Source organism: Schistocerca americana, chromosome X (genome assembly GCF_021461395.2).
Source record: "Schistocerca americana isolate TAMUIC-IGC-003095 chromosome X, iqSchAmer2.1, whole genome shotgun sequence".
NCBI lineage: Eukaryota > Metazoa > Arthropoda > Insecta > Orthoptera > Acrididae > Schistocerca > Schistocerca americana.
In genome coordinates, this window is record NC_060130.1 from 482,496,111 (window position 1) to 482,514,200 (window position 18,090).

The window sequence follows — 18,090 nt, forward strand, 5'->3', positions numbered from 1 at the left end:
ACAATTACAATAAAAAGTAACTAAATAATCCACTATGATCGTTTTAATGCTCTAATTGGCTATGGAATTCACAGCAGAGTGCCCAGATCACTACTGAACTCTCATTTGCTGTTGAAAAATGAGTGATATACATGCATAGAATAAGTCAAACTTGATCACCATCATTCCTGACTCCAACTATAACACGGAAAAAGTGGTAGAAGTATAGCTCCAAATAACATTCAAGTTGCTACTGATAAAGCAGACCACTGAAATAACAACTAGAAAATACTGTAGTCTCTTATCCCACCCCTATGCATTAATAACAATAAACACTAGTGGTCTTTGAGACTGCACCTGGGATGTGTAAGTTGGAAAGTGTGTCAGAAGTTTCTGTAACAGTTATCTAATGCAGCTGTTCAGTCCAATGAAGTTGTCCAGGAATTTAATGACCTTAGGAATTAAAGCAGATCATCAGCTGATAGTGAAACATTATAGACCAAAAAAGACGAAAAATTGTTTCAGTAGGATGATGTGTCATATGTTTATAGGAAAGAGAACATTGACAAAAAGTGATTGCAAAAATGTACCATAAACCAATCTCTGTGATGCATGTTGAAAGTTCCTACTCCTCTGAAATGGAAGACCACAGTTTTTACTCCTAACTGATGCTGACATGTAGATATGAATAATTTTTATGGAATTCTTTCCCATTGTATATGGTCAAATATCTGTGTAATGCACAACAAAATATTGTGTTCTAATTTTAGTAAACTGCCCTAAGAAACCTTCATATGCTCAATATTTATTGCACAGTAATATTGACAGACTGATATCAGCATTGAGAGTTTGCGTGATATATTGAACAGGTCAGCAGAGGTATAGAAATATATACTTCCAATCAATATATCACACTGTATTTGGGTGGTATTGCAAAATTACACGTAATTTCCTGTCGAGAACAAGTGAAATTCAAGTCGTTCTGAATGAATGTCTGTAAAGAACAGAAAGAAGTAAATGAAAGAAGATTAGAAAGTGGGTTGTAATATGTGTATGAAAACATCATCTGGTACTTTGAGCAAATTAAGTTACTGATTGATCAGGAAATGCCAGAAGTCTTTTTGCCTGTAACACCAGTAAAAACTGAAGATTATGCTGTCATTACAGTAAATGTGAATGTTTTATTTTTAGTAATTCTCTGAATTGTCAGATAAGATCAGGTGAACTATCCAGTGAACATACATATTTATTTTTTGTACATCAGTTGCTACAACACAGTCAGAAGATCATGTAAACTATCAATTAATATAATAGTTTCACTTTATTCATAACAGTTTCTACAGTAGAAAAAACATAGAAAACAGCACATGCACATGATAAATTACATAGCTCACTTATTTAACTTGTAATTAGGCAAATCTATGGTGCCATGAAAAGAGTTCCTTGTCCATTGAAATACTCATAGAAAACTTCTTCAGTATGTTTCACACTTTCTGCATAATTTTGTCTTGAGTTTTACACACTCTTCTTGTGTTTTACACATCTGCAGCATTGAATCCTGACATGTTTGGTATGAAGGTAGACTTATAACTGATGCATCCCAGACATAAAAATAATGCAATAATATTCTGCCATTCATGGCCTCACACTCTAACAAAATGTATGGAAACAATATTTTTGTGTCAATAATACTGACAAGGGGAGACCACAGACCACAGATTTACTTCAAACTCTATACACCTTCAGTAGGCCATTAAAACTACACAGTGTAAGTAATAAGGTGAGCTACTCTTGCAATTCCAAGAAAACTGCACAAGAAGTTTTACACATCTATTACATGGCTTATGTATACGTGCATATGTGCCCAATGTTAGAGTTCATGGAGGTCACAAGAATGCTGGCAAGGTAGCTCAGCAATGTTTCGTCAGAGGGTTAGCTGCCCTCTGAGTGAATGGATCAACAATTAACTTGAATGAGTGTCATGGGATGTCTGCCCATAACAAATGCAACGAATAATAATGAACAAAATGAGACCAAAAAAGTGGTTAGCATTTCAGCTACCTAATACAGATTTGTATTAGGCAACAGTCTGAGTCTCACTCAGACTTAGTTTTTATTCTATATTTTTTTCATCACTGCTCTTATTATTTAATTTATATGACATCTGAGAGGCAACACAATTGGAAAAAACAATAACACATGTATTTGCATGAAGTTTTAATGCATTTTATGTTATTTGACTACTTACTATTTTTAATTAAATTTAATTATCAGAACAAATATATTTATAACTATTGATAAGTAAATGAAGAAACACATAGAGGTGTCCTGAAAATGTATGCCTGTCATGATTTGTGAAATCCTTATACATGCAATCTGGTTAGATAACTGGAACTACTTTGAACCTCAATGCTTGGAGCTGCAGACACATAGGGCCCTTTTGGCAGTTAACCTGCATAGCAGTAAGATCTAGCTAATGTTGGAAGAATGAATAGTGTAAATGCAAATTTTTTGAATATCACAGAATTTACTGTTGTAGTACAAAATGAAGGTTTGAGCTGGAGTCAAACCATTGCCTTACACATGATTTGTCTTACACAACTCGATTGCTAACCACTTGACCATCACAAACTCTGACATCCTACACCTATGCACAGGGGACATCAGTTACGTAACAGAAGTGTAAAATTCATCTTGCAGTTTTCTCAGAATTGTCAGAGTAGTGCACCTTACTACTTGCACATTAGACTGTTTTGATGGCCTATAAAAGGTGTTCAAAAAGTTTGAAGTAAATCCATGATCCCACTGTTGTGGCCACCCCTTATGAGTATGTGATGGATGCTTTAAATGTTATCATATTCTAACCATGGACAGATAGTTTCATAACTACCAGTTTTCTTCTTGTCATTCTAGTCTGTTATTTTGGCACAAAAATTGAGCTTTTGGACCATCTCCTTCATCAGAAGTAGAAAACTCATACTCATACACAAAGGCACAAATCTCACAAATATGGCCACTGTCATTTGTGGGTGCTATCTACCATTACCATTTTATTGTTAGTCCATCCTGAACTTTCTGTTGTTTAATTTGGTCTGTTAGTTTTGTATTTCTCATAAACATCCAAAGGGTACTTTCTTTTCTGAGTGAAATCCAATAGAAATGCAACTCATGAGAAACCTTCAGTTATTCAGCTGACTACGTTCAAAGCACATTTTAAAACTACATGATCAAATTTTGTCACCAGTTTGATATGTCACACTCAGTCTTGTCATGCTAAACACTGTGCCAGATGGAAGATCATATAAGAAAGTAATAATATACACCATAAAATTTGAGCTACAACATATGAAATGTACTAAAACAAGATCCAGGTTACAGAACAAGAAATATCTCTGTTTTCGGCGATGAGACATGTCGTCATCGTCAGGTGCACTGACAAACTGAGCTCCTGAGGGCCGGCGGCAGTCCTAAACCCCTCCCCCTGTGAGGCGTTCTCTCCACAGTCTGTGTCCGCTGCTGTGCGTTGGCGGTCGCTGAGATGCTGGCGTCAGCATCTGTGGAGGCGTCGGTGTAATTACCTCATCCGTCATGGTCGCCTGTTCATTTTCTTTGCTGAGTGTATTTCAGTGCTGGTTCCCTGGCCTTCCTAAGGTTATAGCTGCCATCTCGGTTGATGAGTCCATCCCTGGTATGAGTTTTGATAGCCTCTCTAATGAGGCTGTCCCAGCTTTTAGATGTCTGTGCCAAGACGCTGGTATGTTGGTAGTCCATTTCATGATTTTGAGACAAACAGTGCTCTATGACCGCCAACTAGTTAGGGTACCCAAGTCGAGTGTGCCTCTGATGTTCTCGGCAACGATCTCGATGGTGTGCACCATCTGTGCAATATAAGTCTTCCCACAAACGCCGACGTCAGTCTCTCAGCGACTGCCAATGCATGGCCACAAGTGCAGACCACAGAGAGAAAGCCTTGCAGGGGAGGGGATTAGAGCATACGATGCTGGCGACATGTCTGATTGTCAAAATATTGTGCCTGTTGGACACTATGGACTGGCAGTACACCTGTGGACTGTTTAAGCAAGAAATGCACTGGGAGAAACTGTGGAATCACAGCTCTGTTAATCATTTGTTAAACATCGTAGAAAAATATAGTCAAACTGTTCGAAGAAAATGTATAAAATTATCATGGAGCTCAATCCACATTATATGAGATCAAAAGCTCAAGCTTTTTAGTGTCTATCTGCACTATCTTCATCGTCATAACCATGTGAATATTGATGAATGCTTGAGTTTTAAGTCAAACATGACATGATTTGAACACCAAGAAAATTTTGTACATTGAGACCACTTGGAAAAAATTCTCCTAGGCCAAATGAAACAAATCTATTGATAAAACAATGGAAATTCCAGTATGGAATAACAAGACAATGGCTAAGGTAGGTTGTTACTGAGCACATAGGGGAGGCAATGAGTCACAGACAAGTGAATGAAAAAGACCCCTATAAATATTCAACTTCAGTACTAAGTCCTTCATTGGAATTAGAAAACTGACATAGATGCATACAAGCACAACTCGCACACACATGGCTACTGTCATACCAAGCACTAAGACTTGATTGTTGCTAGTATTAAATACAATTTTTCCTGAAAGAACATGTAACACATCAACCTCAGTCGCAAATCGAAACCAAACTTTACCCAGGTTTCAGTCAAAATAATTTGGCCTTCTTCAGAAGCGAGTGACACTAAACTACTGTATGCCAAAGTTTGGCCATGTTAAGTATAAAACTGTAGCACCGTAGTAAAGAGTCATAATCTACATTACTTGGGCTGAAGAGAAACAGCAGGCCCCACTGCGCGGATAAGGTTGGTAGGATGCGAGAGCTGCTCTGGAGTTCGTTTGTCTGCAAGGCTTTGGCTATATTTATGTTTGCTGTGAAGTTCCCTTTGCTACCTTAGCTGTTTTCTAACTCAGCTGTTGTGCCACAGTGGCTCTTTTCCATCTCTTATGATCTTGCTTGGCGCATACTCATCTAATGCATATTGAACGATGGTTTTGAAATTTTTTCCACTGATCCTCAACACTATCTGTACTTCAGATAAAACTTTTGTGTTGAGCTGTCAAGTACTCTGAAATCTACTTTTTGTCACTTTTGCTAAACTGAAAAATTTGCCTACCTTTTTTAATGTTTCTATTTATGGCTGAAATCACCTATGCTGTAACCACTTTATGATCGTTGGTTCCCTGTTCTGCGTTAACTGTTTCAAATAGTTCAGGTCTGTTTGACACCAGAAGGTCTAATATGTTATCGCCACAACTTGGTTCTCTGTTTAACTGCTCAAGGTAGTTTTCAGATAATGCACTTAAAAAATTTCACTGGAATCTTTGTCCCTCCCACCCGTTATAAACGTTTGAGCCTATATCTGGTAAATTAAAATCTCCACCCAACACTATAGCATGGTCGGGAAATCTACTCAAAATATTTTCCAAATTTTCCTTCAGGTGTTCTGCCACAACAGCTGCTGAGCCAGGAGGCCTATAGAGACATCCAATTACAATGTTTGAGCCTGCTTTAATCATGACCTTCACCCAAATTATTTCACATTTCGGTCTCCATCAATTTCCTGTGATACTATTGCACTTTTTATCGCTATAAACACGCCTCCCCATTCACTGTCCAGCCTGTCTCTGCAGTATACATTCCAATCTGAGTTTATAATTTCGTTACTGTTTACATCTGGTTTCAGCCAATTTTCCATCCGTAATGCTATGTGGGCATTGTGACCATTTATTAATGAGAAGAGTTCTGGGACCTTTCTATAGATGCTCCTGCAGTTTACTATTACCACATTAATATTGTCATTCCCTGTTGCATTATGCATACTGCTACCTTGTCACGTCTCAGGAGGCGTCTTGTCAGGTCTAGGGAGGGAATTCTCTAACCTAAAAAACCCACATGTGCACTCCACACGTACTCCGCTACTCTTGTAGCCACCTCATGCGCTTCCCGACCTATTCAGGGGGACACTACATTTCTCCACTCGATAACGGAGGTTGATAAATTTGCACCCCAGATCTCTTCAGAATTGTCTGAGTGTCTGGTTTAAGCCTTCCACTTGGCTCCAAACCAGAGGACCATGATCGGTTCTGGGAATTCCATTAGCTCAGATTCCACCCCACGAGCAAGGCTTTCCGCCTTCACCAAGTCTGCCAACCGCCTGTATGAACTGAGGATAACTTCTGAACCCAGATGGCAGGAGTCATTGATGCTGATATGAGCAACAATTTGGAGTCAGGTGCACCCAGTGCTATCTATCGCCGCTGGCAGGGCCTCCTCCATGTCTCGGATGAGACCCCCTCCAGCAAGCAGACAGAGTGAACACTGGTCTTCTTCCCCGACCTTTCTGCTATTTCCCTAAGGGGCTCCATCAGCCCCCTAACATTGGAGCTCCCCATCACTAATAAATACCTTCCCCTGTGTGCCTGCTTCGACCTTGCTGAAGGAGCGGTCACATGTCCACTCACAGGTAGAATGGGCAATGCCACATGGCCATCCTCCACATTGACCCTCCACCTCATGCACCACGAATGCCGTTGAACCAGCCACTCCCCTTGCGGAGAGGGTGGCCCAACTGCACCTGGTACCCTCGAAGACGTCTTGACAGCAGGGACAGTGGGTGAAGCATGTAACACCTGGGGTGTACCATGGTATGAATCAAACTCCCCACTGCCACTACACTGCAAGGCAGCAGCCTGAAGACAGCTGACGTGGCCATCAGCACGCTCAGCTGTTCACGAACAGTGGCCAACTCCTCCTGCATCTGTACACAGCTGTCACACATCCTATCCATCCTAAGAATTCAACAATTTACTGTAGAGATTTAAGTAATCAACATTTAAATAGACTGCTAATTCACTGAAGGCGGCTGACTAAACTGTGGTTACTAGACACTTCTTGTTGGAAACAATGAAAATAAGCACTAACTGTCTCTGGATTGTATTCAAAACAGACACGAAATCTATGGAACACTATAACTGGTACTCGAAAATTAAAGCTTCCTAAAATTAAAAACACATGGAAAAAGAAGTGCCAAGTAAGAAAAACACAGTTACTAATTAAATTTACGTAGCTTGCTGCATAGGAGATGTGAGGCAGATGGCAGTTACGACTTCATGAATCATAGGGCAGGGTGCTGGGAAAAGAAATAGCGCATGAACTTTCAGAAGTGTTAGTAGGTATGATGGACAGTGGAATATCAATTTGGGAGGTATGAGATTGATAATGGGGAGGATATTGCTCATTTTAACGCACAATATGACATAGGAAAACTATGGTGAACTATGTGACTTCATGATGGTAACTGTAGGTAATGTTGTGTGATGCACAGACTGTTATCAATGGCACTTTGGAATGGTGCCTATGAGGTGTGTTATTGTTATGTGGATTAAGACATAGGAAATTCGTTTCTTGATGGCATGATCTGTGACTGCCCTGGTGTTAGATTCTATGTAATGCATGAGGACTTGTTTGTCACTGCAGATGTGAGGTATATAGGTGCCATTGTGGTATATAAGGCCTTTTTACTATGGAATTTGAAGTAGATGTTGAAGTGTACACTGATCAGCCACAACATTATGAACACCTACCTAATAGTCATTATGTACACCTTTGGCATGAATAACAGCAGCAGCGTATCATGTTATGAGAACAATGAGACCTTTATAGGTCAATGGAGGGTACTGCCACCACATCTGCACACACAAGTTGCCTAATTCCATTACAATCTGGGGAGTAGGGGTGATGAGTTCTAATGCCACATTCAGTCATATCCCAGATGTGTTGGATCAGGTTCAGATCTGGTGAAGTGAGGGCCAGTACATCAATTGGAACTTACCACAGTGTTCCACAAACCACTCCACCATGCTCCTGGCCTTTTGACATTCCACATTATCTCATTGAAGAATGCCACTGCGATTGGGAAACATGATCATCATGAAGGGGTGTGTGTGGTCTGCTACCAGTGTACCATACTCCTTGGCCATCATGGTGCCTTCCAGTAGCTCCACTGGACCCAAGGATGCCCTCGTGAATGTTGTCCAGAGCGTAATGGAGTTGCTGCCAGGTGGTATCTGTCCTGCAGTACAGCTTTCCAGGAACTGTTCTCCTGGAAGACGATGGACTCACGCTCTCACATGACGTGATGAAGAAGGTATCAGGATTCATCAGACTGTGCAGTGCTTTGCCACTGTGCCAATGTCCAGTGCCCATTTTGGTCATAGTTGTCAATGCCCTAGTGTTAACATTGGCTAATGCATTGGTCGTCAGCTGCCCATCATTAGGAATGTTTGGTGCACTGTCTGTTCAGATACACTTGTTCTCTGCCCAGCATTAAAGTCTGATGTTAGTTCTGCCACACTTCACTACCTGTCCTTTTTTACCAGTCTGAACAGCCTATGACATCTGACATCTCTAACGAGGGATGACCACTGAAGCCCACAACACCTAGATGTGGTTTCACCTAGGTTTTTCCATGTGTTGAAGACACTCACTACAGCACTCCTCAAATATCTGTCACGTCTTGCAGTTTCCAAATTGGTCGTGCCAAGCCTCCAGGCCATCATAATCTGCCCTCAGTCAGTCTCAGGTAGATTGCATGCCTTCCTGAGTCTACTCATGGACAGCACACTCATTGCTACTACATGCACCATATGCATGTCTGACAGGCAGTCACCCCTCACCAGGTAATGCTACTGTTATCTGGATGGGTTTATATTGATAGTAGGTCAGTGGCCACAATGTTCTAGCTGATCAGTGTATGTATTGTTGTGTTTAATGTTGACAGAAGTTCTTAGAATCATAAGTGTGTTGGAGATCAATGTCAAGAAAGTTGACTAACAAACTGAGAAATAAAAAAAAATAATTGATGAGACTGTTTTGGTATCTTCGAGGAATGTGGGTAAAGTATCTTCATTCTGAACCCCAATCCAAGAGATATTGTAAAAGATTAAGAACTACTTGAGATGTTTAAAATTGCTCTGGGTTTCCCATTAATATATTGGCACAGAATTTTGCCTGCAACTGCCTGTTAATTTGTAGATTCTTTCTCAAAGGAGATGCAGTTACAGATCAAGAGTAAATGTGTTATGGTAAACAGGAAGAAAGTGGTTAGTGGACCAAGGTCTTGTGTGCGTAACAGATGCTCAAAAACCTGTACCGTCATGATTCTTCCTCCTCCCTCCCCCCCCCCCCCCCTCCCCAAACCAGATTACTCTTTCCCCGCCTTTTTTTCTGGAGGGAACAGTCTGTTCAATGCATTTTTCATTCCAACAGCCACCCACTATCACCTTTGCCCTCATGCTATTTTCCTATTCACACTTACACTTGACTACTCTTAACACATTTCAGAAATTTCTTTGTTTCTTTTTCTTATTTCTTTTTCTCATTCCTGCTCCTTTGTGTCCAATTTTTCCCATATACTGTTATCTTAGCATTTCTTTCATTGGCCTCCAAATGTGCTCCTAAAAGGATGCCATTAACTTTATCCACAGATGCTTGAGTTTCCAGATTTACACACACTTTCCTAACTTCTATGTTACTCTTCCTCCCTCCCTCCATTGTACCATATCCCTGCACCCATTCTGCCTCCCTACCAACACCAGCAAAGACTGTTACTTTGTTTCTGTGGCCCAGGTACAATGAGTCACAGTGTGTGTGTGTGTGTGTGTGTGTGTGTGTGTGTGTGTGTGTGTGTGTGTGTGTGTGTGTGTTTTGTAACTCTTTCCTATTTCCCTTATACTGGCAAATAGCTCCTGTGATCAGTTACTTACTGTATTTTCCACTTATGTCAATTAATCAGTAACTTTAAAAGTAAATAAATGCCTCCAATAATTGTTAGTATTTTTTAAATTTCTTTCTTTTTAATCTATTATGCTGCTCCTCAGTGATGTTACATTCAATCTGATATTTCTTCCCTCTTTCTATAAATTATTTTTGTGTTTGTAGCCAATGTAATAGCAAGTTTAATTGACTCTGTGGCTTTAGTTGCTCTTCAGTGATGTTACATTCAATCTGATATTTCTTCCCTCTTTCTATAAATTATTTTTGTGTTTGTAGCCAATGTAATAGCAAGTTTAATTGACTCTGTGGCTTTAGTTTGTACTTATTTGACAGTGACAATTAGATGAACAAAACTTGTTTCTGGTTTCATTATATCTGTGTGTGTATGTTACCTCTGCATTGTAGCATACCTGTGGCAAATGCACTGTGAATGATAAATATGTATACTTGGTGCCTCTTTGTAACTGTCTCTAATTCTGCATGTTGTATCTGTGGGCTTTCAAACATTTGCTATGAATCAAGTTTTGCTATCCTGTTATTTTTAAAGAAGTTTTACTTTTGTATGTCCATCTATTCAACTACTTACCTTACAGAAATTTTCTCTGTGACAATAATTTCTAATGTTTTCTGTATTTTTACCTTACAGTCTCTGTTACACATTTCTGTAATGAGTTCAGTATTATCCCAATATTCCCATTTTTCTTTTATTAGCATGTTTGATGTTGACCTGAATTGTTGTACCTGCACTAAAAGGTTTATAAACTGTGGAGAATACAGCACATAATATATACTGGTTCTTTTGTGAAAAAAATGGAGTATGATTTCACCATTTCTTTCTGTATCAGTATACAAGCAATTGCCACATATTTAGGGATGCCTGCTTACAGTCTATTATATGTTGTTTACAACTACAAGAATGGGTGTCATATTCACTTATGTTGTACAGAAGGTCAGTATGACTGAACAGAAATTTGGCATCCTGCTTCACAATGGAAATAGATATTTCTATTGAACAATATTCCGTATACACTTCATGCACAACTTCCCATACTTATTGTACATTTGTAAAAAATTCCACAGTTTATAGGCAACAAGCGAATGCAGAACCCATTAAATCAATGTTTAATGTGTCACGTTTAGTTACTGTGTGGAAATATACTGTAGTTCACCAACCAATGCCTTGTTGTTCCTTTTGTTGTTACTAATTGGTGGTCTTATCTCTCTTCTTTCCTGTCAACATGTTGGCTGTATGATGAAAAGGCTTACAGATCGGTGAGTGTTGAATGGAATGTGCTAATATTAATTTCTGTTCCACTCTTTGTCAATATGGTTTTGATAGACAAGTTACCAAAAATGCATCAAGTCCTAGCATGCCATCTTTCTGTTCTTCTTGTGTTAGTAGTAGTTTACATATTGATTTCTTTTTATACAGTATCTTTATGTTTCTGTTAAATTCACAAATGCACTTTCCTCACAGTGGTTGTTGCATTGCAACCGTTCAAGAACATTTGCAGTGTGACTTCACAGAATAACGTATTACTTACACTTTCATTCCATTCATCTAAATAACATTCAATGAAATTACTGACAAAGATGCAATGATTTATCATTTTCTTGAGAGATGAATATGAGTGATATTTCCAGTCCACTGAAAGGTCAGTAACATTACAGTAACTTACTGTATTAACTTCCACTGAGTTTGATAGAATTTGGACACTGGAGTGTGTAAACAAAGATTTTTCCTTCTTGACAACAGAGGAGGTAATGAGGCAGTATTTGGATACTGGGGAGCTAAAAGCAAAATCTTGGATATGCCTGCACCATTCTTACCTCAATCTCTGTTCCCTCCAGTCATCTTCCTTCTCCCATGATGTTATAAAACGTGTCTCCCCTCCTCATTTCTCATATCTCTCACACACCCCTCCTCTCTCTCTCTCTCTCTCTCTCTTTCTCTCTCTCTCTCACTCTCACTCTTCCATGTGCACACACACAAACACACACACACACACACACACACACACACACACACACACACACACACACACACTGGAGTCATTAAAAAACACACACACTAAAATCTTATTTTTCCTGTCTAAGTGATTTACTGACTACTGAGAAGCATGGGGCACTGAGAATGAATGATTTCAATTACTTTCATGCACCCCAGTGGTAATTTAATTATGGGCTATGGCTATTGCTAGACCAAGGATTTTTATGGCATCCTGCATGTGACCTGTACTTGTGGTAATGAGGTATTTATAAGTAAAATGCCAGTTTGCTCTGTGAACTGGATTCTACATTAAACAATAATTTTCCTGAACTTTAATTAGTGTACTCATCTGGTGTACATGTTGGAGTAATGACATAAACATCTGGGTACAATAATTTGTGGGGATTTGAAGTATGCTGATGACCTGGGATCAGTTGTAAGAGGTAGGCTGCAGTTCATTTTGTAGAAAACTGAGAAAATATAGTAAGTATGCAGAGGAGACTGCTTATGAAACACATGTGGGATTAATAGTAGAACATTGTTTATGATTGTTACAGCCATACTAAGGAGTACTTAAGGATAATATTGAATGTAAACAAAGATGTGTATTACAAATAGTTACACACTTGTTTCACACATGGAAAAGTGACATATATATGCTGAAGGGAGGTCATTTGAAGACAGACTCCAGTTATCCTGTGAGATGGCACTTGCAGCATTTTGATAAAGAGTGTTGAGTAAGAAATCAAGCAATTTGCTACATCATCCTACATAACTATAATTGCAAGGCTATATTAACTTTAGTGCACACAGAGGCATACAAACAGTCATTATTCCCCTGCTGAATATGTAAAAGGCATAGGAAAAAATTATAGTGTGTAGTAAAATGGGAAGTTCCCACTGTTATTATTATGCACTTCACAGTGGTTTACTCTAGCATGAATGTAGATTTGGATACAGAATGCCCTCCATTTTTCTAATAAACTTTTGTGTGTCTGACTGTTTTATTTTTTATCAGTGTGCAAGGTGTGTTGCGAAAAGATTCATTACATCATGATGACACATCAATAAGAATACTTGCAACATTCTGAGATAATAGATACATCTGCCACAGAAATGTAGGTTTTAAAATGATCACAAAGTCAAACAACTACTGAACCACTAAATACATAGACACAACATGATACAGATGCGCTCTACAAGAGGGGACAGTAAAACTTGTCAATTGTGGCCTACATGAAGGAGTGTTGGAAGCCAGGACATGTTTAGTAAGACAAGATGGAACTAGAGAGGGAGCAGAAAATATATGGAAAGATAGGTGTATCAGAACATAAGAAATCACAGGAACAAAAGAACAACTGTATTAATGCAGAAGAGAATCATATAAATATGTTTTTAGAAAAAAATTAAACTTTAACAGAGAGTGTTGTGCCTTGGGATACATTTCAGACTTAGGCCTCTAGCTAGCCCTGAAATAGAAGTTTTGTTCCTAGGTGCACTATCCTCCAGATATAACACTCCCCTCTCAGCATGTTATATGGATGATGAAGGGAAGGAGGACTGCCAAAGAAGATGACACTGAGATGTTTGTAAATAGGAGAGGAGAAAGTAGGAATCTTGAAGAGAGAGATATAAGCAGGGGTTAAATGTAGGAAGAAGATGAGCATTGGTCTATAAAGATTAAGTGACTTTGGGACACACTTGAACTCTATCTATCATCTGCACATGTCACAGGAAAGAGGTATGTGAGGAGTGTGCAGATATCTTGTATCATAAACCACTTGTTTAGATAATATAGATTTTGCTGTGCAGAATATATTGTAAGATGGTAACAAATTTACTGTTTGCCACTTTTCGCTAATTCAGATGACTGAACAGTTGTTTGGCAGACATCATCCCCAGAAAAAGCCTAGATGAAAATTTAAAAAGTTACTTCCAAATCTGTCCAATGTGAATACTAAGTTTCAAGCAATCATACACCAGTGAGTCTGAACTTACTCTAGTCAACTATTTCTCCTGTCTGATTATCCCACTGCTGTATTCCAATCATTCTGATTCCATCTCTTCTTATATCATTCACTCCCCTACATGCCATAGCCATTTCCCATCATCCTACAGACATACCAGTCACACACCTAGATACTGATTTCAGGAAAATTATGTGAGATGACCATGTGTAGATAAGAGCCTACCACAGTTCCAAATCCTCCATGGATGACAGTCACCAAGATAGCAGGAAATTTCATTGATGTCGTCATCAAAGCCCAACCTGTCCACCTGCTAGTCGACTCAAGGGTTTGCTTTTCTGTAGTCTCAAATGCTTGTTATCATCAGTTACAGAAGACTATGTTCCATGATATGACTGTGATCACGCTGAAAGTCACAAATTAGATATATGTCTAGCTAACAGGTGAACGTATTGCTCAAATAACTATCAATGAAAAATTGTAGCCCTTCAAATGTGTCTTTTAAACATAATGCAGTCATAATGTTATCCTTGAACGTGACTTCTTGCATGCATCACAAGCAGTCATAGACTGTGGGTATCAGAGATCCTTGCTGATGAAATCATTCCAATAAGCACACATAACAAAGATTGCTCTGGGCAGTTGTTTGCCTTTAAAAATGTTCTTATCCCTCCATTATCAACAAGGCAAATTCCAGTTGTCAGTCAAGAGATGTGCAGTTCAACTTTGAAGCTTCTGACACTTGCAAAAAGTTACACTGGCTGACAAAGTAAATCTACCTGCCAGTGACCATGACAAACTTGAAGGTGTTCAAGGAGAATTTGGATCACTAATTGTCATGAGCAGTCTCAACCATGCCTAAAGTTATGTGGATAGGAATAGCCATAACAGTTTAGGATGGATATCTGAGTGCCATTGACCAAGAATTGTGGTCCATTAACACTACAGACATCACAGTAGAGAAAGTTACTCAGTCTGGCCTGACTGAGGAACAAAGTCACCAAGTGTTGCCATTCTGGGGCAGTCATATGATGCATTCAAATATGATGTGAACTAAGGTCATACCAAGTGGCCAATGGTAAAACATCACGTAAACATTGGGAATCGCCTACCAATTAGTCAGTTCTCACATAGAGCGTCACTAGTTGAACAATGCGTAGTTCAGGAGGAAATGGAGATGGTGTTGCAAGGTAACATCATTGAACCTTTGGAAAGTTCTTGGTACTCTTCCCAGTCCTTGTGAAGAAGAAGAATGCCTTATGATATTTCTGTGTCAACTACTGATGACCGAACAAAATCACAAAAATATATGTCTATTCATTGCTGTGAACTGCTGGAACTTTAGCCTGCTACAGAGTATCAAAGTACTTCTGAATTATGGAAATGCAAATTGACTACTGGCAAGCTGAGAGTGATGATTTTCACTGGGAAAAGACTGCCTTCATAACTCACAATGGTCTCTTTGAGTTTAAAGTTATGCTGTTTGATCTGTGTAATGCTCCATATACCTTCGAGTGTATGACTGACCGTCTGCTTCGAAACCTGAAATGAACAGCGTGTCTTTACTATCCAGATGGCACTGTCACTTTTTTTAATACACTTGAACACCTAAGCCTCCTGACAACTGCACTCCAGTTTGTTCAGTCTGTAGGCCTCCATCTTAATCTGAAATAGACCTGTTTTGGTGCCCAAGAAATAAAAATCTCAAGGCACTTACTGAATAGTGGAAGAGTCAGTCCCTAGTCACAGAAAATAAGACCAGCTGCAGATATTATTTCTCCTTGGCACATTCGTGATGGGAGGACTTTCATATAATGTGCTTGTAATACTGGCGATTAATACTAAAGCACGTCACTTACAAGACCTACTGCTCGGCAAAGCCGACTATTTCTGAACGATGTGCAAGAAAGTTCTTTAATTGTCCTTAAGGAGATACAGCTTCACACCAATACTAGCGATTTTGGGATACAGGCAGTTTACTTCAAATTCTGAAACCTAGGTTTCGAGAGTACTCTCCAAGTCCGTGATGAATTACTCTACAAAAGAGAAACTGTGTCTTGCAGTTGTTTGGGCCATCAACAACTTCTGGCCTCTTTATGCTGGATGCCTCGCTTGGAGGATCTGTCGGGTTGACTAACTAGATGGGCACTGGGGCTTCAGGAATATGATGTCACAGTGGTATACAAAATTGTATGGAAACATGAAGATACTGACTGCCTTTCAAGGAATACTTTGGCAGGACACAAAAGCATGAAATAAATCACTGTCATCACTGAATGAAGACGTTGTTGTTGAACACAGGTAATATACAACACTGCTGAAAACCGTAGAAGCATTGAAGAAGGAGGAATCGACCAAAAGAGAATTCTAATTAATAAGCGAAACATTGTGTTAGAGGAAATATTATCCAATGGGGTGGAAATGGGCTCATCTTTCCAGCTCATCTATGGCCAGCTATTCTGAAATATTTCCATAATGCTTTATATGATGCACTTGAGATTCATGAAGAATATAGACATAATCAGATACAGGCATCACTGAAAAGATCTCTACAGATCCGTTAGACACTATATGAGTCACTTTAAGGAAAGCCACCACCAGAAGCACATACCACAATTACCTCCATGTTCTCTGATACTTTACCAATCCCACCTGCAACTGTGCCGTGCAATTGCTGGAACTGATACCTTGGGAAGATGCCAGGAGTCGACAAATGGGGACCGATGGATGACAGTCTACATGGACTTCATAATGTGCTCTGTTGTCACCAAAGATGTGACAACTCCTGAAGTTCCGGAAATAGAACATTTTTTGTAGAAGAACATGTTTAAAGCATATGCTCTTTATAATGGAAAAGTTTTTAGTTTAGACTAGAAGACTGTGAGTGGTAACTTCACATTGCGACATCACTCACAGGGTAACAACTGCCTACCATCCAAAGATAAATGTCCTCATAGGATGCTTTAATAAGAAGTTGGTAGATAAGGTTTAATGTATGGTGTCAAATAGAGAAATTTTGATCCAATACTGAGTATCCGCTGATGACCTCACTGTTGGGTGCCCTTTATATACCACCATCCCCAATACTGCCTATAGTGACATTTGCATACAGTACGGCTGAAGCGGGAATATGTGTATGTCGTCGTTTATAGCTCAGTTGTGTGATGAGTGGGCTTTACTGCTGCACCCATGCACTATGTTCAGGAAGGATGCTATGGTAATGGGAATTGAGAAAGAGCCTGTTTGTCTATATATACATTTATTCATCACAAATTATTACACAGTCAGCTGACAGCCGAGCTCCTTTTGTTAATGTCGATGTACCGACCATAATGTGGTAGTGGTTAACGTCATTACCGCTAAGAGCTACAGTTTTCTTGCATCACAGGTCTTGAACACTTGTTCTGGAGGGTGTACACCTGCCAGTGTTATGAGCTTACTCGCAGGAAAACAGTGGCCTCGTGTCCCTCTCGAAGGCAACTGATCTCCTGCTCAGACTGAGGTGTGCTACGTCTTTCGCGATTGTGAGAAAACGAAGTGAATGACGTTAAATAAAAGTCACATATACACTGAGGTGGAGCTCACAGCAAGCTCGAGCCACGTGGTCTGCAGTTTGCAAAATCTACTAATGAATTCATTATTCTTGACCTGTAGTGCACCATGTCTCCCACTGACATGAGAAAATGACATGAACAATGACAAATTAATGCCAAGTGTGTGCCGGTAAGTTTACGTTAAGTTCGGCCCATGTGGCCTTGGCTTGATGACTCAGACTAAGGAATTCACAGTCTGCCACTACAATGGCTCAGCTCACGCTGCATTTGCCTTCCTTATGCATATGCACATCACACCACTACCAACACTTTGTTTAATGGTACAGTTCTCTCTGAACTAGCTGTGAACTGCTGTTCTGCCATTTGCATATTTCTGTGGTACAGCTGCCACACAGCAAAGCAAGACACTACAGACTTCACACTGTTCTTTCTGCTGCACAGTCACAAGGCTAAAATGACAATGGATACTGTTCCCCTTTCATCTCGACAGTACTCAGAATGACTATGTTAAACAAGTTATCATCAGCACCAAAGAAGAAGGACAGCTCGCTTGCATATGGACCCTGGACTCCCAGGCTTAGGTCTCTGTGGAAAGTGGGAGTGTTGGAAGAGTTACTAAGTGCTACTTTGGACCATATCATATCATTTGTTGCTTGTAACACATCACATATCAAGTAGAGGTAATGATCCTACATAAAAAAAAACAATAACTCAGAAACATCTTTCATGTCCTCCATATGAAATCTCACTACCACCATGAG

The 18,090-nt window shown here is 39.5% G+C and overlaps 1 protein-coding gene across 1 annotated transcript in view; it reads left to right on the forward strand.

The window, feature by feature from the left end:
• Nucleotides 1-18,090, forward strand: part of LOC124555630 (calcium-dependent secretion activator-like) — a 1,496,314-nt gene that overhangs the window by 1,225,989 nt on the left and 252,235 nt on the right. Inside the window, exon 26 of the mRNA XM_047129606.1 lies at nt 11,079-11,090. Coding sequence (XP_046985562.1) covers nt 11,079-11,090 — 12 coding nt within the window. The remainder of the gene's footprint in view (nt 1-11,078; nt 11,091-18,090) is intronic.